General features: G+C 35.7%; 1 protein-coding gene across 2 annotated transcripts in view; it reads right to left on the bottom strand.

The window, feature by feature from the left end:
• Positions 1–24,806, bottom strand: part of TXNDC16 (thioredoxin domain containing 16) — a 139,498-nt gene that overhangs the window by 92,294 nt on the left and 22,398 nt on the right. Inside the window, exons 2-6 of one of the 2 annotated variants that reach the window (XM_036751968.1) lie at positions 24,274–24,472; positions 22,902–22,984; positions 19,272–19,345; positions 18,007–18,081; positions 13,287–13,408 (exon numbers count right to left, since the gene is read on the bottom strand). In XM_036751968.1, coding sequence (XP_036607863.1) covers positions 13,287–13,408; positions 18,007–18,081; positions 19,272–19,345; positions 22,902–22,984; positions 24,274–24,445 — 526 coding nt within the window. In that variant the 5' untranslated portion in view covers positions 24,446–24,472. The remainder of the gene's footprint in view (positions 1–13,286; positions 13,409–18,006; positions 18,082–19,271; positions 19,346–22,901; positions 22,985–24,273; positions 24,473–24,806) is intronic. The other variant, XM_036751967.1, reaches the window with a different exon arrangement.

Raw genomic sequence — 24,806 nt, forward strand, 5'->3', positions numbered from 1 at the left:
ATAAGTGAGACAGAGTTTCACAACATCATCTGCCTCACACTCTCTTCCTGAGTCATCAAAGTCCTGTGACAAGAAAAAAAAAGTCAAAATGAATGGCAGATGCAGGATGCAGTGGATGACCTTGGTGCCTTCAATGTCTGACCAAGCTCTAAGCATTCCACAGTACCTGCTTCAGCCATTGGAACATATTGTGCTCATCCACCCATTCCACTGGGGGAAGTCTTCACATGCTTGTGGTAGACATCCCTCTAATTCATCAACAAGTTTGAGGCCCACTGGTTACCTCAACCTGGTTTAGCCCATCTGCTGAGATGGTTTTATAGCGGTGTGGCCGCTGCACATGCTACAGCTTCTTGGAGCCACAGGTGAGAGTTGAATAACAGGTGGACACCAAAGGTGGATGAGCATCCCTGAAAAGGCCTCAGAAAACCCTCAAACCAGAGGTGCAAGTCCTCTCTGAATACACCATCCACCCCTGAGAGCAATATAAGAAAATTATAAAAAGAAAATTAACAGCTTTGCATAAGAAGCACAAAAAATGCTAGAGAAAATAAAAACCTATAAAACAGAATAGACAAAATGGAAAGAGAGTTACAAAACCTCACTGAAGAAAATAATTCTATAAAAATTAGAATTTGGCAAGTCGATGCTAATGACTCCATAAGGCATCTAGAAAAAAAAACAAACTAAAAGAATTAAAATAGGAGAAAATGTGAAACATTTTATCAGGAAAACAACTAATCTGGAAAATAGATCAAGGAGATATAAATGAAGAACTATTGAACCATCTAAAAGCCATGATCAAAAAAAAAAATAGCAGGGGGAGGGGTATAGGAGCCTAGACTCATATTTCAAGAAATTAGAAAGGAAAATTGTCCTGATATCTTAGAACCAGAGGGCAAAATAGAAATTCAAAGAAACCCTTGATTGCCTTCTGAAAGCAATCCCCAAATAAAAATTCTCAGGAATACTAGAGCCAAATTCCAGAACTTTCAGATCAAAGAGAAAATACTAAAAATGGCCAAAAACAAACCATTAAAATAAATAACCATAGTCAAGCTCACACAAGTTTTAGCAGCTACCACACTAAAGGAACAAAGACAAAGGAGCTAGTATTACAACCAAGAATAATCTATGTGGTAAAACTGAGTATAACTCTTCAGGGGAAAAAGAAATGGAGGACCTTAATGAAATAGAGGACCTTCAAATACTCCCAATGAAAGAACAGAGCTGAATAAAATATTTGACATTCAAACAGAAAGCTAAAGAGAAGCATAAAAAAGGTAAAAATGAAAGAAATATCATAAGAGATTTAATAAGGTTAAATTGTTTACGTTCCTATATGGGAATCTGATACATGTAACTTTTAGGAAATTTATCATCATTAGGGCAGTTAGGAGTCTACATAAACAGATGATATGGATGTGAGTCAATGTTTCAACAATCCGGCTAGCAGCTTCTGCGGGGGTGTAGGATCCACCCACAGCCAGCACCCAGAAAGCTGCCAACAGCACAGGTTCTGTTGATCTGCTTAACTAAGGAAAGCAAGGTGAAGGGGTTGACAAGCTTACTTTCATTCAGCATACAAATATCATTCACTTAATTCAGGGGAAAAAGCCAGCGACCCGAACATCAGAACAAAATACAAACAAATTACAAACATCAACAGACAGACCCAATACAATTCATAGTTACCAACATCTAGGTTCAGCCTGGGAGCTCGTAACAAGGGCTGGCCCAGAATCACTCAACACTACTGCTGCGGGACAGAGCTCCAAGGAAGAGGAGGCCAACCCCTGGTTGTATATCTTTTTCAGCATCAGGGGTAAGTCACACATGCGACTCACCCACGTGACCTAGAGGCGACTTAAACCTACGTGGTCTAAGAGCCTCTGCTCTCCCAGACATGTAAACTAGACCCTCCCTAGAGTTAGCCCCACCTTGGGCCCTACCTTAGTTGCCAATCCACACCCACTAAGGTTTTCACCTAAAAGGGGTTTGGGCCTGGGGCTTAGCACTTAGTAAGACTCAATGAAATACAGTGAATTACTCAAAGCAAACAAAAGCCAAACTCTTCAAGGGCACTTGTTGAACTAAGTGCTAAGGAGCCCATTTTGCTTACCAACAGAGTCAATCATAATGGTATGATTTCAAAAAAGTGAAGAGGTGAGAAAAAGGGATGCACTGGGAGAAGGGGGAAGGGAGAGGAAAAATGGGGAAATTTATCTTACGTAAAGGACGCATGCAAAAAAAAGCTTTTATACTAGAGGGGAAAAGGGGGGTTAGGGATGGGCAATACTTAAACCTCACCCTAATCTGAAGTTCTGAAGTGGTTCAAAGAGGGAAGAATATATATAAAATTCAGTTGGCTATACAAATCTAACCTACCAGGGAAATGTGAGTGGAAAAAGTTATATTGGGGGGTGGGAGGAAATGAAAAGGAGAGTGGATTAAGGGAGGCAGTGGTCAAAAGTATAACAAACTTTAGAGGCAGGGGACAGAGACAGAGAGAGACAGAGAGAGAGAGAGTATTGTCACCAAGTGGGATGACATGGAGAAGATCTGGCATCATACTTTCTACAATGAGTTCTGTATGGCCCCTGAAGAGCACTCCGTGCTACTCACAGAAGCCCACCTGAGCCCCAAAGCCAACAGAGAAAAAATGACTCAAATTATGTTTGAGACCTTCAACACCCCAGCCACGTATGTTGCCAACCAGGCTGTGCTGTCCCTGTATGTCCCTTGTATCATTGGTACTGTGGTGGACTCTGGTGATGGTGTGTCTCACACTGTGCCCATCTATGAAGGTTATGCCCTTCCCCATGCCATCCTCCATCTGAATCTGCCTGGCCATGATCTGACAGACTACTTCATGAAGATCCTGACCAAGAGAGTGTACAGTTTCACTACCACAGCTGAGAGGGAAATCATGTGTGACATCAAAGAGAAGCTGTGTTATGTTGCCCTAGACTTTGCACAGGAGATGGCCACTGCTGTGTCTAGCTCCTCTCTGGAAAAGAGCTATGAGCTCCCCAATGGTCAGGTTATCACCACTGGCAACAAGAGGTTCTGATGCCCAGAAGCTCTCTTCTAACCATCTTTCTTACGTATGGAATCCTGTGGAATTCATGAAACTACTTTCAACTCAATCATGAAGTGTGATGTTGATACCTGTAAGGATATGTATGCCAATTCCGTATTGTCTGGTGGTACCACCATGTACCCAGGCATTGCCGACAGGATGCAGAAGGAGACTACAGCCCAAGCTCATAGAACAATGAAAATCAAGATCATTGCTCCACCTGAGTATAAATACCCTGTGTGGATGAGAGGCTCCATCGTGGTGTCTCTTTCCACCTTCCAGCAGATGTGGATCAGCAAGTGGGAGTATGATGAATCTGGGCCCTCCATTGTCTACCACAAATGCTTCTAAATGGACTGTTTGTGTTTTTTTTAATTGGTTTTTTGTTTTGTTTTGTCAAAGAGTGTGACATGATAATTGCCCAAAAAAAGGGATGAGATTGGCATGGCTTTATTTGTTTTTTGGAGGGGGTTAGGGGCATTTTGGAGGGGCTTTTGGCACTTGACTCAGGATTTAAAAACTGGAAGGGTGAAAGTGATAAGCAGTTTAAGTATGTTGGAGGCAAATATCCCCAAAGTTCTACAGTGCATCTTCAGGACTCTGATTGTACATTTGTTCTTTGTTTTTTTTAATAGTCATTCCAAATACTGTATAACGTGGTGTTATAGAGTTACAAGCCTCTGTGACAGCTGTCTTCTCCTAGAGTAAAGGAACTACATAACAAAAATCCAGATCGGGGGAGGAATGAAGGTACTAGTATTGCTTTACATGTAAATTATATAATCCTTTAAAAAAAACTTTTTGTATCTTCTGCCTTAATACCTGTTTTTTTTAATTGTCAACCATAACAAATGGCCCCCTAAATTCCCTCTCTGCCCCCAATATAGATGTGAATGAAGACTTTACAATCTCCCTGTGAGTTTTGACAGTGGTGCCAGTACTTGGGGGAGGGGAGGAGTTTTACCTGTACACTGACAAGACCAGTTCAAATAAAAGTGCACACATTAAAGAAATAAAAAGTTTTTTCTAAAAAGCAAGAGTCTGTAACTGAAGAAAATGCTCAAAATGTGGTTTGATCAGGGCAAAGGACAATAGGGCTGCTATCATTTTTCTCATATGGGTAACATTTCTCTCTTAAAACAGTTAGGTGGTGCAGTGAGTAGAGCACCAGCCCTGGAGTCAGGAGGACCTGAATTCAAATCCAGCCTCAGACACTTGACACACTTACTAGCTGTGTGACCTTGGGCAAGTCACTTAACCCCAATTGCCCTGCCTAACCCCCTCCAAAACAGCTGAAAAAGCTGAGGGCTTTTTTCAACTGACATTCACTATTTAATCATGTTTAGCTTACACTTTACTAAAACTTCAAGTGTTTTTCCATAGAGTCCATTTTCAAAGCATGTCTCCCCAGCCCTGTACTCAAGCAGTTAAATTTTTAAAGCAAAACATAGGACCTTGGACTTATTTCTATTATGTGCAGCCCACTGCTGTAGCCTAATGAGATTTTTTTTTTGGTTCTTGATTGAGATCCAGTCTATTATCTAACATCTTTTCCAGATTTATGTCATCTCAAATTCCACTAGCACCCCAACTATACTTTTATCCAAGTTCCTGATAAAATGTCAGTTATTGTCTGATAAGAGAAGCTAGTCTGGACAACGGATTAAATAAGACAAGAAAGGTTTTATTGCTGTTCATTTATTTCAATCATGTTTGACTATTCATGAGCCCATTTGGAGTTTTCTTGGCGAAGATACTGGAGTGGTTTGCCATTTCCTTCTCTAGCTCGTTTTAGAGATGAGAAAACTGAGGCAAACAGGGTTAAGTGACTTGCCCGGAGTCACACAAGTAAAGTGTCTAAGAGGTCAGAGTTGAACTAAGGTCTTTCTGACTCCAGGCCCAATACTCTATCCACTGCACCACCTAGTTGTCCCACAATGAAAGGTCATATGGTATAAAAACCATGGGACTTAAGAGGCAGAGAATCACAGAATTTCAGAATTGAAAGACCAACTATTTACAGCGACTATTTAGTTCAACCTATGCAAGAAAAAGAATCACTTCTACAACATTGCACTTTGGGATGTTAGGAAGTTTGTCTCTGCAACTTCATCCTACTGCTCTCAATTCTATGTCTGCAATGAAGTGAAGAAACTCCCAGAATCCTAGTGGAAGAAGAGTGGGTATGTACAATGACAAAAAGTGGAACCACTGTAACCCCATGCTTACTATACTCTAGAACTGACTAACCACTCCACATTACTGCAAGTAACCAAAGATCACTGTACAACTCTTCCCCAGGAGGGCTTGTAAGACCATGGGGTGGCATTGTTGGGAAGATCTTTCTTAAATGGCAATAAAAGGGAGATTAAAAAAAATTGTGTTTATCCAGCTCTCATAGAATAAGGGAGATGATCCCTTAGAGATGTCCCATGAAGGAAAAATTTTTATTTCCCCTCACCCTCCCATACAGGTCTCAGGGAGAGGGAGGTCATGGTGGGTAGGCCAAGGAAAACTAAACGAGTGGCAGTACAGAACATTCTGATTGATGATGAGGATCTGTGCCTATGGAGAAAATGTCATCATATTGGCTATAGCTCTGATATTCCTAGTCCTGTTCCCATTCACAGTGACCTTTTTACATTGAAAGACCCACTGTAAACTGCAAGGAAAAATTATAAAAGTATGTGCAGTAAGTAACACTTGCAGACACCTCACCTCCATGAAGGAGTATTTTGCTTTCTTATTCAATCTGTTATCCTTTTTCATTTTATTGGGTTGCTTAATCTATTTACATTTAAAGTTATGTAAGTTAAGTTTACATTTATTTTCTCAGTTTTTAAAATTGGTGTTTTAAGTTTTGATTTTTTCCCCTCTTCTGCTGTAAACACAGTATTATCTTCCTTCAATAAATTTAATCATTTTTAAACATAGTCCTGTTCCCACTGACTCCTTTCCCCTCTGATTTTCTCTTCTTGTTTGTTACCCCTTTGCCTTTAATGTTTTGTTTATTTATTCCTCTCTTGCCCCTATCCAGTTACATATTTCTTCCCTCTCTTTTCTTCTTCTCAGTCACATAAATTCCCCCTCCTTCTCCTCCCTTTTCAGCTAGTCTTATTAGTTTTTTCACTTAATTTATATGTACCTTTTTCCAAAAAAAAAAAAGATTTCTCTCACTCTCTTCTTTATCCATCTTCTCTTTCAGTTTATTCTAGATCTACAATCTCTGATTCATGACCCCTCTAATAATCTGGTCTCTCTTTTCTCTGCAGGTTTTATGCCACCAAAGCTTCCAAGGTGTCCATTCTACGCTCTGCCCTCTAGGTGCTTTCTACCACTGCCTTGTAGAGCTTGTTTACCCTATGGATTCCCTTTTCTATTGTGCCTCACTCTCAGAACATGCTAATGATTGCCATATGTCAAAGATGACATTGCCCAAAGGTAGGGACTCTCTCTTCTCCTCTGTGCCACGGATCTATACACTGTCTTGTCGAATTTCTTTTTTTCCTACATTCACCTGGAAATCTCTTCTCCATATCCATGCTCTCTCATGCCTCCAGGTACCAAGTACCCCCAGGTTTCTACCTCCTCCTCCCAGGAGAAGTAGATTTTTTCAAACTCTTCTGATTTTCTTTCTAAAAATGTTTCAAACTCCTTTTTATTACTTACCAGCCATCTGTTGTCCTACTCACATCTTCAGAATAGGTCACCTTGGGCTGTATCCTGAGCTTCAATGCTCTTCAGAACACATTGTTCTATTCCCTCTGCCTCCTTCTAGTCTTGCATTATTCAAACATCCTTTCCTTTGTATTTGAAGGTCTTTCTCCAGATGCCTTGTGGAACTTATTATATTATTTCTGAATTGAATTGCTGAATTTAAGCACCATTTGTCTTGGAGTTTGCAGCCTTGGGATTTTTTCCTGCAGGCAATCTGTGAATTTCTCAACTGAAATTTCATTTTCTACGTTCAGAAGTTCTGAGAACTTCTCTTCTATTATTTCTTTCATCATGATCTTAAGAGTTTTTTGTATTGTTGTGTTCTTCTGGGAGACCTAGGATCCCTAGGGTTGTCCCTATGCATTCTGTCTTTGAGGTCTGCATATTTTGAATGTTTTGAGCATAATTAGAGTATACTTTCTTTTAATGTTTTGTTTTTCGCTTCTCTTCTTCTAAGTTGTCCTACATTTCTGCATATTCACATTCCCAATTTATTGCTTTCTCTTTTGTTTCATTGGCAATTGCCATTGCAGATTCAACTTTTTCTATTCTGCCCATTTTTTCTGCTGTGCAGGCCATAAATTCTGCACTCATAATTCTCATCTCTCTTTTAATCCACTCAGGAATAGTGTGTTGTGGTTCCATGTTGTCCTCAAATTCCACAAAATCCTCTGTGTCAACCTTCATTTTGCAGTATTTATGCATATATGCCTGTTTAGTGTACTAGATGTGGAGGCCAAACCTGTTACTGGTTTTCCTGTTCATTTATCTCTTCATTTCAAAGTCTTTGAGATCTCTTCTTCCAGAAATCTTTGGTACTTCCAGTCTAAACCCCACTCCCTCTTTCCAATTTTCCTTATTACTCACTTTCTGACTTCCTCCCCCTGACTGTAGTTTCATTAGGGGGTAGATCTTAAAAAGTCTCAGGCTCTTCGTATAGCAGACAATTCACAATTCACCAGCTTAGGTCTCTGCTCTAACAGATTTTTGGGTGGTCAGAAATGGCCCCAGATGGATATTGTGCTTTTTCCCTTAGGCTTGGTGAAGTGCTACATGGCTCCCCATATAAAGGGTGTCCTGTCATGGAGACCTGTCCCACTCTCTCTGTTCCTTAGCTCTCTGACCTTGCACTAGAGGCTCAGAGCCTGCTTTCCCTAGCACCAGCAGTTCAGAGCTCCCCTCCCCCTTTGCTCTTACAGGGCTGTGACCAAACCAACTGTCAAAGCCCAAGCAAAATCCCCTAGCCTAGAGCCAGGATCTCTACTGGAAAGATGTAGGAAGTATGGGATGAAGGGCTAGATTTTGATGTAAGCCTATGTTTGCTGTAAGTCCTTGGTTCTGCTAGTGAGGCCTCATTACCAGTAGTCTGGGAGGTGGAAGAAGGGTGCTGGGCAAGCTCAGGGTCCACAGTGTCAGTTCCTGGGGATGAGGGATGTTTACTTTTTTTAACCTTCTTTTGCATTGTGAGTGTCTCAGACCATGGAAACAACTAAAATTACTTTATTTTTCATGCAAAAATTACATTTTGGAGAGGTTTACAGTATTTGGTTATTAAAATACTCTTTTTTTCCAATTATATATCTGTGCTGAGGCCAGATTTTCTTAACAAACTTCAACCAAAACAACATACTGCAATAGATTAAATTAAGAAGCAGGTATAAGAATCTAGGGGTCTTCTATCAAGCCAGTCATTTAAGAGATTTATAAAATAATTCCACAAGATAGCAGAGAGAAGGCAAGGGACTCCCCTGGCTCTCCCCCAAACTTCTCTGAAGACCTTTAAATAATGCCCTAAGACAAATTCTGGAGCAGCAGAATCCAACAAAAGACAATCTTCCAACCCAAGACAACTTGGAAGTTTGGCAGAAAAGGTGAGTCACAATGGGGTGAAAATGAAGCACGGTCAAGTGCAGGCTGCTCCATCACAGACCAGCCCCAGCAAACTAGGAGTAGGTCTTGGGAATGACTGAATCAGCAGCTGCAGGGACTGTTTCCAGAGCTCTCAGTCCACAGATGGTAAGGGAGTCACACAACTGGTCTGAAGGAGATCACGTGTCTCTTTGCAGGTACTGGGAGCAGGACTTTACTGCTTTGCCCATAATCAGATCAGGGTTGCAGTCTTGAGTGGCAGTTTCAGGGCAAGGAGGAGCACCAGCTCACCAGACCTTGCCGCCACAGTGAAGCAGCAACCCTCATCACAGTTCCAGGGCAGAAGAAAGTGCTTGTGGCCCCTCACAGACCAAAGCACAGTTCAGGAGAGCAGTAAACATGCCTCTCGTTAGATCATACCACCTTGAAAGAACTGAAAACTTACAGATCTCTAGAAGTATCTCTGAAAACAGCTGCACAAAACCCCTGAAACTTGGGACACTGCACCCTCCACCCTGGAAGCAGAGCCCTACTTTAACAAAGAGTTAAAAGCGAAGTAATAGACTAGGAAAATGGGCAAACAACAGAAAAAAGTTCTGACCACAGAAAGTTACTATGGTGACAAAGAAGATCAAAACACATACTCAGAAGAATATAATCAAGTCAAAGCTCCTATATCCAAAGTCTCAAGTAACAAAAGTAGAATAAAAACTGGGAAGAGAAGGCAATGCAAGAAAACCATGAAAAAATAGTGAACAGCATGGTAAAGAAGGCACAAAAAAATACTGAAGAAAATAACAGCTTAAAAAAAAAGCTAGGCCAAATGGTAAAAGAGGTTAAAAAAAAAATTCAATGAGGAGAAGAATGCCTTGAAAAGCAGAATTGGCCAAATGGAAAAGGAAGTACAAAATCTCAATGAAGAGATGAACTCCTTAAAAAGCAGAATTGGCCAAATGGAAAAAGAGGCATAAAAATTCACTGAAGAAAAGAACTCCTTAAAAAATATAACTGGTCAAATGGAAAAGGAGGTATAAAACCTCAATTAAGAAAATAATTCCTTAAAAATTAGAATTGAGCAAGAGGAAGCTAATGACTCTATGAGACACCAAGAAAAAATAAAAACAAAACCAAAAGAATGAAAAAATAGAATACAATGTAAAATATCTTAGAAAAACAACTGACCTGGAAAATAGATCCAAGAGAGATATTTTTTTTAAATTATTGGCTGTGCTGAAAGTTGTGATTAAAAAAAAAAGAGCCTAGACACCATTTTTCAAGAGATTATCAAGGAAAACTGCCCTGATACTCTAGAAATATAGTAAACAGTAAATTGGAAATGGAAAGAATCCACCAATCACCTCCTAAAAGAGATTCCAAAATGAAAAATCCCAGGAATACTACAGCCAAATTCCAGAGCTCCAAGATCAAGGAGAAAACAGAATAAGCAGCCAGAAAGAAACAATTCAAGTATGGTGGAGCCAGTCAGGATAACACAAGACATAGAAGCTTCTATATTAAAGGATAGGAGGGCTTGGAATGTGATATTGCAAAGGGCAAAGGAGCTAGTATTACAACCAAGAATCACCTACCCAACAAAACTGAGTTTAATCCTTGGGGAAGGGGGGGGGTAATAGACATTCAATGAAATAGAGGACTTTCAAGCACTGCTGATGAAAAGACCAGAGCTGAATAGAAAATCTGACTTTCAAATAAAAGATTCAAGAGAAGCATAAAAACGTAAATAGGAAAGGGAAACCATAAGGTTAAATTGTTTGCATTCCTATATGTGAAGATGATACTTGTAACTCATAAGAACTTTTTCATTATTAGAGCAATTAAGAGTATATATATAGACAGAGGGCACAGGTTTGAGTTGAATATGATGGGAAGAGATGTAAAAAAATAAAATTTAGGGGTGAGAAAGAGGCATGCACTTGGAGAAAGGGAAAGGTAGAATGGGGTAAGTTATCTGACATAAAAGAGGCAAAATAGAGTTCTTACAATGGAAGGGTTGTTGGGGGAGGTGGGGGGAAACAACTGAACCTTACTCTCACTGGAATTGGCTCAAAGAGGGAATAACACAGAAATCTATCATACCCAACAAAAAAAGTAGGAGGAGCAGGGGAATAAGAAAGGAGGGTTATGCTCATGGAAATGGGGGTGGATTGAAGGAGGCAGTAGCCAGAAGCAAAACACTTGAGGAGGGGCAGGATGAAAAGAGAGAGAGAATAGAATAAATGGGGGAAATAGAAGAGAGGAAAATATAATTAGCAATTAACCATGAAAAAAATTTTCAAGCATGTTTCTCTGATAAAGGCTTCATCTCTCAAATACATTGAGAAATGAGTCAAATTTATAAAAGTAATCATTCCCCAAGTGATAAATGCTCAAAAGATATGAGTAGTTATTTTTCAGCTGAAGTTATCAAAGCTATCAACAGCCACATTTAAAAAATGCTCTAAATCACTATTGATTGGAAAAATAGAAATTCAGACAATTCTGAGGTACTTCCCTACACCTATTAGATTAACTAATAGGACAGAAAAGGTGAATGACAAATGTTGGAGGAGATTTGGAAAAACTGAGACATGATGCACTGTTTGTGGAGTTGTGAAATGATTCAACCATTCTGTAGAGCAATTTGGAATTATGCCCAAATATTTATAGCAACTCTTTTCTGGTGGCAAAGAATTGGAAAAGGAAAGGATGCCCATCAACTGAGGAATCGCTGAACAACCTTGTAGCATGAGACTGTGATGAAATACTATAATGATATAAGAAATGATGAGCTAGTTGTTCTCAGAAAAACCTGGAAACACTTACATGAACAAGCAAAATGAAATGTGTAGAACAATGTACACAGTAATAGCAATACTGTAAGATCATTAACTGTGAATGATTTTGCTATTTTCATCAATACAATGACCCAAGACAACTCTGAAAAACTTATGATGAAAAATGCTATCCATCCCCAGAGAAAGAACTGATAGAGTCTGAATATAGATCAAAGCAACCTTTTTTAACTTTCTTTCTTTTTCTTGGTTTTTATTTTGGTATTTATTTTCTTTTACAACATGATTAATATGGAAATATGTTTTGCATGACTACACGCGTATAACCTATATCAAATCACCTGCCTTCTCAATGAAGGGATGGGGAAAGAGAGAGAGAATTTGAAACTTAATTTTAAAAGTGAATGTCAAAAATTGTTTCTACATGTAATTGGGGAAAAATAAGATATTAAATTTAAATAAAATAAAATAAAGAAAACAATTCCACTCTTCTTACTATTTTTTGTTTTGGAAAATATAGTTATTTGTTATGTTAATATATAGTGTTTCATTATTGTTATTTTAAAGTTATTTAACAAATATTTTAAAATCTTATCCATTTTAATTTCTAATATTGAAAAAATAAATAAACCCCATATAAACAAAAACTCTTTGAGCTCCTCTACAATTTTTGAGTGTAAAAGGGTCCTAAGATCAAAAAGTCTGGTAACTGTTAGTAGAATCCTTACTCAAATTCTTATAATTCTTATATATAGTAATTAAACAATAGGTAGTTTTATGGAAAAAAAACAAGTTTTTCAACAAACTATTTCATTATGATTCTATCCAAGAAAGAAACACAAATTTTTTCAAAGAAAATATAACTTCTATAATCTACAGTTAAATGATGAGACTCAAGTATAAATCAAAGTCTCAAAACTGCTACAACAAAAATCTTTGTTCTACAGTTTATAATCTATAATTTATGCTGCTGTGAAACAGTAAAATAATGCTGCTTTACCTCACAAAGCTGCTGTAAAAAATAATCATAGAAGAAAAAAATAAAGAAAATAAACAACTGGCAAATAGTAATTTCTAGAATAAAATGTACACAGTGGAGTCACATAACATAATTAACATAACTGACTTCTATGATACACATTGTATAAAAGAGAGAGAGAAGGAAGGAAATAGGCATTTTTAAGTATATATTGTATGACAAGCATTGTGCTAAGCACTTTAAAAATATTATCTCATTTGATCCTCACAACAACTCTGAGAGGTAGATGTTATTAACCCTATTTCACAGTTGAGAAGAAAACTGGGACAAAGAGAGGTAAAATGACTTGCCCAGAGTCACAGAGCTAGTAAGAGTCTGAGACTGGATTTAAACTTAGGTCTTCTTGACTCCAGGGAAGAAAAAAGGGAAAGAGGAAGAGGGAGAATAAAAACAATTAATATAGTACAGGTAATTCTATACCTACTATTCCACTGAATAAGCATGGCTAAAGTTAGGGCATGGCTTGTCAACTTCCCTTACTCACTTGCCACAATCACTTAAACTTGGAGATTTCCTATAGCAAGTGTAATTTTGATTAATACATGGTTTTTTTTCTTTACATGCTGATTTGCAAGACCAATTCCACCTTAAGATGCAACTTCACTGTAATTAGTCAATACTAGTTAAATGCCACTGAGTAACAGAGTAACAATGTTAGAAAGTAGACAAGATCTACAAAATATATTTTCAAGTTTGACACTATGGTCATAAATCTCCTATTTTACTTACCTTCTATACAGTTACACAAATATGCAACACAAAAAAATTAAAAGTGTTTACTTAGTACCTGGTGTTCCAATTGCTCTCACATATATGAGGGCAATATTTGTTTTTCCCTTCATAGCATTTTCTATATTTTCAAAGTCCTCTAGTGAAGTAATGTATTTTATTTCATTAAATAGAAGTGCACTGTGAAAGAAAAAAAAATCTAGTTTATATACATTCCTTCCAAAAAAAAAAAGAGTAAGATAAAACAATTAAGTCAACTTACTTCAAACCTCTGATTCCACAACAGTGGCAAAGAGCACCAATTTAAAATTATAAAACAAATTTAGTTTTAACATTAATCAGCAACAAGGAAATCAGAATTACTCTACTTGGTTAGAGCCATAATCCTCATCAGTAGTCTATTTCTTACAGTGACAACGAGGTACAATTCATGGCATAGCAAGATTGTCTTCCATTATATCAGTTCAATTCAACTCAACATTCTTTTAAGTGTCTATAAATGAAGCAAGGCATTAGTAGGTGCTAGTGATCAAAAGATAAAAATGATAGTCTCCTGCCCTCAAGGAACTTAAATTTTACTAGGTGGAGATGTAACATGTATACAAATAATTATAATATAAAATAAGATATAATAGAAGCAAAGGAAAAATCAAAAGTCCTCTAACAAACTTTAATAAGAAAAAAATCACTTTAAATCAGATTTCAGGGCTAAAACTAGGAGAGCAGGGAGCAGACTGTGCTCCAGGTCACATCACTTTGGGAGCAAGGAAAGCTTGCAAGCACCCAGCCTGAGCTGTCCTTGAGATCTTGGAAAAATACAATACTCAATATACTAATACTCAATACACCAAGAAAGAAGCAGAAAGATCCAGCAGAAAGAAACTCAGCCAAGACATTTGCCCCCAAAATGTATAGTGCCCAGGCCTCATATAAGGTCCAAAGTCAAGGAACAGACTGGAAGAATTAGCAAACAACAAAGAATCCTATCATAAAAAGGAGATAGGGAAATTCAAGATACAAACCCTGAAAAGAATGACTCAAATAAAAAATGTAGCTTGGGACACAAGTACAACAAGAATTATTGGAACAGATGAAACATGAGTTTACAAAAGGGGGGGGGAGCTAAAAATTATTTGCAAAACCAAATGAGGGTAGTAGAGGGAAAAATGCAAAAAGAAATAAGAGCTAAGGAAGAAAGATATGTAAAGAAAATCAACAGTTTGGCACAAGAGGCACAAAACTTTACCCAAGAAAATAATTCCCTAAAAAATCAGAATTGTCCAAATAGAAGCTAATGATTCCATGGAAAATAAAGAAATACTAAAACAAAGTCAAAAGACTGAATAAAAATAAAAGATAATGTGAAGTATCTAATAGGAAAAACAACTGATCTGGAAAAGATTGAAGACAGACAATTTGAGAATCACTGGACTTCCTGAAAGCTGTGACCAAAAATGGATCCTCGACATCTTATTTCAAGAAATTGTTAAAAGAAAACTGCGCAGATTTCTCAGGGATGGGCAAAGTAGAAACTATAAGAATCCAGAGTCACCTCCTGAAAGAAACCGCAAAATGAAAATTCCCAACAATATTATAGCCAAAATTCAGAGCTCCCAGTCAAGGAAAAAATACTGCCAGCACCCAGAAAGAAAGAATTAAAAGTAGCAAGGTGCCACAGTCAGGATCACACAAGATTTAACATTTAATATCATAAAGAAGTGAAGAGCTCAGAATATATATTCCAAAGAAACCTAAGATTTAGTTTTACAAGCAAGAATAGCTCTATAAAAGAAAAAAATTGTCCTTTGATAAAATAGAAGAGTTCCAATCATCCCTGAAAAGAGGCTAGTAAAAAAATCTGACATATAAACACAGGAGTCAAGAGAAATATCAAAAGGTAAAGAATAAACTGTTTACAATCTTATACAGAGAGATGATCATGTATCCCCTTAGAACTTTACCTTCATTAGGGTTCATAAAAGGCAGACTCCTTTTATTAAACAGAAGGCCTATGAATTATTCTGTTATGTCTTGTTGATTGTAAAAGGAGAAAGGAAAGGGAGGGGATATGGAACTGGGGGACAGGGAGGTGTGGAGGGGAAGGAAAAGAAGAAAGGAGAAAATTATCTCACTTAAATGGAGTAAGAAAGGAGAAGTTTATACAAATAGGAGCAAAGAATAGGAAGTGGCAGGGGACAATACATGAACTTAACTCACATCTGAACAGGTTAAGGGATGGAAGAATACACATACACAGAGAGTTGGGTACAGAAAAACATTTCACCCAAAAGGGAAAAAGGAAGGAAAGAGGTTAAGGGAAGGGGAGAGAGGAAAGAGTGGGGAGAATACGTTAAAGTAAAGCTTAGTCTGAAGCAAAATAAACTCTTTTTTTTTGGAGGAGGGAAGGCAGGGCAATTGGGATTAAGTGATTTGCCCAAAGTCACACAGACAGTAAGTATGTCAAGTATCTGAGGCTGGATTTGAACTCAGGTCCTCCTGACTCCAGGGCTGGTGCTCTACTCACTGAGCCACCTATCTGCCCCCCAAAAATAAACTCTTAAAGAAGAAAAAAGAAAAGAGAAGAATATAGGAAAATAGGATGAAGGGAAATATAGAACAGTCTTATGTGTGAATGTGAATAGGATGAAGTCATCCATAAAATGGAAGTGAATATCAAAATAGATTGGAAACCAGAATCCAACAATATATTCATTCGCAAGTAACACACTGCATACTGAGACTCAGTGTTAAATAAGGGGCTAGAGTAGAATCTACTGTGCTTCAGCAGAAATAAAAAAGACAGGCAGCAAAAACAAAAACAGACAATCAAAAAAAATAAAAGGGGAAACTACATTTTGTTGAAAAGCACTATCGACAATAAATTAAAGTACAAAACATATGTGCACCAAATGACCCAGTATCTGGATTCATAGAGGGCAAGTTAAATGAGTTATAGGAGACAATAAAACTATAAACATGGGGAATATCAATTAACCTCTCTTAGACTTAGAAGAATCTATCTAAAAATTTTTTTAAAAGAAATGAAGAACCTGAATAGAATTTTTAAAAAGTTAGATATGATAGACTTCTGGAGAATAATGAATGAGAATAAAAAGGATTATGGCTATTTATAAGCTATGAATGACACTTTCACAAAAATTAATCATATGTTAGTATATAAAAACTTCACAAGCAAATACAGAAATATTTAAAGCATCTTTTACTGACCATGATGCAACAAAAATTATACTTAATAAAGAGGATCTGAAGCAAAGATTAAACTTAATTGGAAGTTAAGTAACTATCTTAAGTGAATAAAAGAACAAATCATGAAATCAAGTATTTTATTAAAGATAATAACAAAAGATGAGACAACACAGCAAAATTTTGGGAATTCTGCCAAAGCAGGACTTGGGGGAAAATTTTTATCTATAAACACATTCACAAAAATAAGAAAGAGAGAGCAGATCAACAAGCTGGGCACACAATTAAAAAAAACTAAAAAACCCCAACAAATTAAAAATTCCCAATTAGATATCAAAATAGAAATCCTGAAAGTTAAAGGAGAGATTAACAAAACTGAAAATAAAAAAAAATAAACAAAACAAGCAACTTCAAAAAAAATAAAATAAAAATGTGTGACTAATAGCCATTTCCTAACTGATAACTGGTCAAAGGATATAAACAGTTCTTTTGCAAAGTACAAACCACATGAAAGAATATTCTATATCCCTACTAATAAGAGAAATAAAAATCAGAACAATCCTGAAGTTTTTCCTTATAAACTGTAAGCCACCAAAAATGACCAAAAATAACAATAACTTTGGAGAAGTTGTGGGATGATAATATATACCAATACATTGTTTGTAGAGCTGTTTTGGAATTGGTACAACCATTTTGGAAAACGATTTGTAATTAATCAAATAAAGTGACTAAAATGTCCTCGCTCTTTGACCCAGAGACTCTGTTTCTGGGCTTATACCCCAAGAAAGTCATCAATAAAAAGAAAGCCTCCATGTACACCAGCCACTTTTGTACTAGCAAAGACATGGAAGCAAAGTAAATGCCCATCAATTGGAGAATGGCTAAAAAAATTGTGGTGCATGAATGTATTGGAACATTACTGAGCTGTAAGAAAAGATGAATGTGATGAATAAAGGTATAGAAAGAACTGCATGAACTAAAGCAGAGTGAAGCAAGTAGAGCCAAGAAAATTAGACACAATTGCTACGAAAATGTAAATGGAAACACACACACATAAGTGAATGCAGCAAAACTGTAAAGGTCAAGCACGACTCAAATGAAGAGATATGAGAGGACACCCCCAACCCACTCCTTCCTGGAGGTGAGAGGTCCACAGATGTTGGACATTGCACATGCTTTTGGACATTTTCAATGTATTGATCAGTTGTGCCAATTTTTTACCTCTTCTTTTTCTTTTTGTCTGTCTTTTAAAAAATACTATTTGTTTTATGGGATATATCTGTCATATGGGAGACCTCTAGGAGGGGGAAGGAAATGCAGAGAGATAAGGTGGAAAACTATGATGATGTAAAAAATAAGAATGAAATAAAAATAAAAACCAAAACTATTTTACAAAAGACATAGCTCAATACATTTTTAGTTTAGAAACTACTTCTCAAAACAGATATAGGCACTGTGCATTTTACAAGCAATAACTTACAAATCTCAAAAAAAAAACCTCTCAAACTCAAGTTTAAGTGAAATTAAGACAACTAAGAAAAGTAACAAATGAATTAATTTTTACTTCTACTTACAAGAGAACATTAGCTATAATGGCATTCACGTCAAACAAAGTATCAGTTGGGAATTCTCTGAGTAGTATGTTACCTCTGTCAAAAAAAAAGAAATCTCAGAATTCATGTAGTATTTGGAATTCCCTATTACTTTTGACTAAATTTAGTTATTAGTGATCACTTCATACAAATTATCATTTAAAAATCATTTATGAAGGATTTATTATATCTATCCCAAAACTATACTCAATAATACTATTTCAAAGTAATGATTTCATTTGTCTTGTTTTATCTAAACTTCCTATCTCCCCCTTGCAATGTTACATAAACAACAGGAGGCAGTATTCATTGGATTAGAAAGAATATTTCATTAGTAATATGAAATGTTCTATTCTATGAAAATGACAGATCATATCCCAAAGAATATGTTATGTCTGAGTCACTAAAATGGTTTGCAACACATTCATTTTTCAATTTTTATGAGTAAAATGATTCCTAGTATTTTATCAATATAGAGTAGAAACTAAATAAATCTACTTAATAAGATCACAGATTTATGACTACCCAGGACCTTAGAGGCCAACTGGTAAGAGGCTTAAGATAGGAAATTAAGTCAGAATGCTTATGTTCAGAAGAAAACTTGTACCGGCATATAATACAAAACATCCACATATTGTTAATGAAATATTAAGTTCAACTGAAAAAAATTAAATGTCTGCTCTCTACAAAACAACATGGTAAAGAATATATAATGTTTGGATAAAACATGATGCATGGCAATTTTTTAAAAATTCAGACGTTGCACGCCCATTAAATGAAACAAAAATTACTGTTCTTTGAAGACCAGTTCCTTAAAAGGAATGATGTTATACTTTAGATATTAAAAAATCATGTCAAAAAAAAATCATGTCATATTCTCTTTCCAACTTCTTCACGTCTCACTCAGTTGCACATGACTTCACCACACCTCCACACCAAGTACCTTCCCTTCCTCCTCCTACCTGTCCTTGCTTTATACTTTGCTTCTGTGTGTTGTTTTCCCTCAGTAGAGTGTAAGATTCTTGAGGACAGGAACTGTCTTTCTTCTTCATATTTGTATCGCTGACACACAGCAGATACTTCAAAATATTTATTGGCTGTCTAACATTTATTTTGTCTAAATACATACATTGTGCAATACATAATGAGATTATGTATTTTAATCTCAAAACTTAAAATTTACATTTATCCTTTTCTTCTTCTTTTCCCCCTATTTTTCACTATTAGTCATATATAAAAGAGGTTACCGGAATAAATATGCTTTTGTCAAATCATTTTCCTTTCCACAGTATTTTGATGCCTCTTCTTCAGCACAATTAACCTGAAAAAAGTTTGAAATATTTAAGTTTTATGACATGGAGAAATACATATAAGTATAGTAAAAACAATTATCACATTGTAGTTTATCTCCAAATTGATCTTATCTTAGGGAGGCAGGATAATGAGGAAGAAGAGCACAGGATATATAGAGATACTTGGGTTCAAATACTGTCTTTGACACTTAATAGTTGTGGGGACATGAGTTAGTCACCTAATCTCTCTGTACCTCAAATTAGTTTTTTGGTAGAATGGGGATAATAATGCACTACCTTCTCAGAGTAGCTATGAAGATCAAATGAGGTAACATAAAATGCTTAGGAAATCTTAAACCAATATAACCAGTTATAAAAGACCTTGACTATCTCTGCTAACATTTTGATGATTTCTTTTACTAATCTCTATCTAGGTGTAGACATCCCATAAACACTAAAACAAAACTCATCACCATTCTTCCTTCTAACTTCCTTGCCTTTGTCAATAGTACCACCATTCTTTCAGTCACTCAGATTTACAACTAGGCGCCATCCTTAATTCTTCGGGTCTTCAAATCTCATATTCAATCAGGTGCTAAGTGTTGTGTATTCTGCCTTAATAAATTCTCTTCACTCATACCACATGCACAATAATCCAAATTTTCTTCACTGGTGTAACAACCTTCTAATTGGCTTTGCCATATCTAACTTCTCTACTTACCAATCCGTCCCCCATATAACTACAAAATTTAATGTTCCTAACTACAATACTCTTCCGCTCAGGGTGATTCAGTTGTTCCCTATGGCCTCTACGACATGAGTTCTTATGCTCAGTGAATTTAGTTTTTAAACATTTTAATAATTCTATTTCAATATAACTGATCTCCTTTGTAATTCTATGTATTTTATTTTATACACTAAATACATTATTCTAAAGAGTTCATAGACTTTACCAGACTGCCAAAGAGGTCGATGAAACAAACAAAAAAGGCTAAAAATCTCTGCTCTAACATAAAATATGAACTCATACGTGACATTTAAAGCTTTTCACAAATTTTTTGCCAACCTATTTTTCCAGACTAATTTCACATAACTCCCTCATGTACCAAAGTGGTCTACTTTCTATTCTGTTAAACTTATTCAATATTTTATCTCCTGTCTCAAAACCTTGGCACACACAGGCTGCTCCCCATGCTTTCAAGTTTGCCTCTAGGAACTCCTAGCTCCTTTCAAAGTTGAGCTCCAGTGCTTTCTAGATGAGGTTTTTTCTGATTCCACCAACTGTTAGTGCTCCCCATATTTATTCTGCATATATTTTGGATACATTGTTCTTCCCTGCCTTTTCTGACTAAAATGTAAATTTCTGGAAAGCAATGGCCATATCATTTTGGTCTTTGCATCCCCAGTACCAGTTATTAAAATGAACTGAATATTCCAAAATGCCCCAAGAGGTAGAAAGAAAAGATACCTGAGATTCTGTTTGTTTAACGTTTAGGAATAACAGAATTAAAAGTCATCTTTAGGATTATTTAATCCAATTCTCTCATTTTACAAATAAGATCTGGTGGTTAAATGGTTTAGTCAATGTCACACTGCTACTTCAGTGACAAAGCTGATAATGTTATCTCTACTATAAATAAAGAGATGAGAGTATGGGAAACCTGAAAGACTCAAAGTAAGGGACAATGTACAATCAAGCAAAAGAAAGGATGAAGAAAGCTGGATAGTTTTCTTTTTGTTTTTATTTTTCCTTTTACTATGAACTTACTCATTAACAAATACAATCTAATATACACATAAGAAATAAAAAAAGGGTTTCAAATACAGATATAAATTTGCTACACATAGTTTGGTTGTTTTTTAAACTATATACTAACAGAGGTTCACATAGTTTTTGAACCACTGGTAAACTTCAGTCTGACTGATGCTACTCTAAACATGAGATTCTTGTCCAGTGACTAGAACTGAGTGGAAATATTGCTGGAAGAGCTGAATCTCATAAATCTTGATACTGTTGCTATACATGAAATCAAAAGAAATAAGGAAATTGCAGCTAAATGAAAGGATAGCTCACAATTACTTCATGGAAAGGCAAACAAAAGAGTTGGCTAAATGGGTTTTATAATATGCTCAGGGGCAGTAAGTAACATTATTTCATTGGATATTAGTCACGCATTTTTCAATATTATGATAATTAGCTGCAAAATGTCTACCATGAAAATCATTATGGTCTATTCACCAACACTGATTGCTGAGGATGAAGTAGTAGAAATATTCTATGAAGAATCTGATAAGGCCTTCCAAGTGAAATCAACATACACTGACACCGGTGGAGATGGGGAGGGGTTTGCAAACTTCGATAAAAAAAAACATGAAAAGGTCAATATGGTAAAGTATAGCTCAGAAAAAAAGAAATGAGAGAAGCCAAAGACCTGTGGATGATATGAAAGTCTCATGCCTCTATATCATGAACATTTTCTTTTTCAATCAAAGATTCCTCAGTGCTGAGAAGCACTCCAAAACAAAGACAACAAAAAGTCCACTTTGCCATTAAATTTGAAAGGCAAAACCTATCAAAAGTACTTGATTACCTCAGCATTCAAAAGAGAAAACAGTAAAAAAAAGTCCCACCCTAATTACCATCACACATGTGCGCGAGTGCGCGCGCGCGCACACACACACACACACACACACACACACTCCTTAAGTTAATCATATATCACAGTCTGGAAAATAGGCATTATTTATTCTCTTCATGTTTATCATATAGATAGGCCAAACTCTTTTGTATAATTATGAATCTTATTTAGACATGGCTGTAGAACATTTTCTATTACTATGCAACCTCTTTCTGTAATTTTTTTACCTATAAAAATTTCCAAGAAGAGTTCTATACTCAGTTTTCCATATGTTACATTTGAGTGGAAATTACAAAATGACAAAAAGAATTTCTGCTCTGGAGTCAGAAGAGGTGGGTTCAAATCTCATCTCTACTACTTACTACCTATATGACCTTGGGCCTCAGTTTACTCTTCTGTAAAACTGAGAGAGTAGGACTAGATGGCCTCTGAGGTCTCTTCCAGCTCTAGATCTATAATCCTCTAACCTTACATATTTTTGAATTTGTGACTTTAACCTCCCATTTAACAGAAGATGTGACAAATTTTTGAAAGATGGAGCAATAAAATGTTCTAGCAATCTCAATCACATTCGTGTTTTACATAGCTGGTATGATAAATATTTGTTAAAAAAATGACTCACATTACCTTATTTATACAGATGTCCATTATGACATATATTAACCAAAACTAATATAATATAAAACTAAAACTAATAAAGATGGAAAACAACGAGAGACCTATTTAAAACAACACAACTTACATAAGAAACAGACTGTATATGGGAATTTGGATGAACAGATTTGTCTTTGCTTCTGTTTTCTGAAATATGGAGGAAAACATATTTCCATACTATATAGAGTATTGTGAAAAACAAAAACAATATCAAAATACTTTTAGATTCTCAGTCATAACAGAAAAGTATAAATAAAATATAGGTGATCACATAATAAAAATGTTATTTTACCTTTGCAACTGAAATCCCGTAATTATGAAGAGGTCCAGCTGCTTTTTTCAATTCTTCAAGAAATACAGTAATATCTGCAGAAACTCAAATAAGGACATAAAAATATTTTCTAATATTACTTGTCTCTTAAAAGGGACTTTTAAGAATCCAAGAGAAATTATCCAAATACTCAGCCTTACGGCTAAGTACAAAAATTATACCTGTTGACCCGACAAAGAATACACAAAGTACTTTGAAATTTTAACATACTATACTATTTTTCTTTTCAAAGATCTTTGGGGCTTAGTGTGGTAAAATTCACTGCACCAACAATCAATCTTTACCTTATTAAAGATCATCTTTTGGAGGCTGTTGTGGATAAAAAAAATTTCACCAGTCTGTGGCCAAACTTCTGGTGATTACCCTATTTCAAACTTACTTAGGCTGATCCTTGAAAGACAAATATAAAGTTTATGACTGGGCTTGTACTCAAGCAGTTCTGTGTTGGTAAAATGTATTCCAAAGCACTGGAACAACCAATGAAGAAGATAAAAAATAACAATTTGAAGAACTGATATTCTGACTGATATCATTCTTTAACCCTGTGTAGTTAAAAATATTATCCCCATTTTATAGAAGAAGAAACAGGCTAAAGGAGGTTAAATAAAATACCTAATGATTGATTATATGGCTAGCTAAGTTTCTGAGGCAGGATTCAGATCCAGATCTCCTGACTCCAAGAATTCTAGCCAGTGTCTTGCTGCCTCTCATTATTCAAGCTAGAGTTTCCTCACAGCCACAATGAGAGTTCAGAATCATACTCTGGTGAAAAAGGAACACATAGCCAAAAATATAAGTCAACTTATCACTTAACAGAAGTCATCAGCCCTCTAAAAAAATGGTACACCAGACTATTCACACATATTACTTTTAAAATTAATTTTTATAAATTTCTTTTATTGCTTTGCAGGTATCGATTTAAACTCTAAATAGAAATAAGAATTGACTTCATCAGTAATATAAAGAACAGTATTCTTTGAAATGGTGAAATAATACTATTAATACCATTAATTCTAATTGACAGAAAGAAAAGCATAATTAATAGTGTTGCCAAAGTAAAACGTGTGCAAAAAAAATCAATGAGAAACTCAATTCTAAATATAGGTAACAGGAATTTTTTTCAAACATTAACATACTAAAAAATGAAAATAAATTATAATGTAGATTTTCAGAGGCCACAGTATAAATTTTTGAAATGTTTTTCATAAAGTTGCCTTTATAATGTTTTGTATCAATTCTTGTAGTAATAAGGCTTTCCTACTGAACAACAGTTTGTTTAAACAGCAAAACAAGTATCATGAAAACATAAATTGTACTTTAAAAAGATACTAACCATCTTGACTAAAATAAACTAGAGAGGTTTTTCCTGTCTGCAAAATGCTGAAATATTCCTGAAGACTCAGTTCCATTAGAGTGTCTCTATTTCTTGCAGGAGATTTATAACACACACAAAGCAGCACAAAAAAGATACTATACATCCATATGTTTAATCCGGAAGACATCATCAACTAGAAATGTAAATTAAACAGAATCTGAAAGAAAAAAAACATGGATTACCTTTGCATCCTTTAAACTTGTTCTAGACCCATAATAATTTCAATAACTTCTTTTTGTTGTGGCTCTTGTAGGTCTAACACAACATTTCTTTGTTAATGCCACTGATTTCCGGAGCTTATAACAGATCTCAAGTACACATATCAGGAAAATACTTTTTTGAGATAATCACTAAAATTTGTTAAAAGAATTATTATAAGAATAACTTCAGTGAGGACCTTTGGCATTACGTGGTCAATTTCTTTAAATTAACATTTATACATGAAATTTCAAATATAATTCTACTAGGTAGTTAAAAAGCCAAATATTCAA

The sequence above is a fragment of the Trichosurus vulpecula genome, chromosome 3 (genome assembly GCF_011100635.1).
Source record: "Trichosurus vulpecula isolate mTriVul1 chromosome 3, mTriVul1.pri, whole genome shotgun sequence".
In the NCBI taxonomy this organism is placed as follows: Eukaryota; Metazoa; Chordata; class Mammalia; order Diprotodontia; family Phalangeridae; genus Trichosurus; species Trichosurus vulpecula.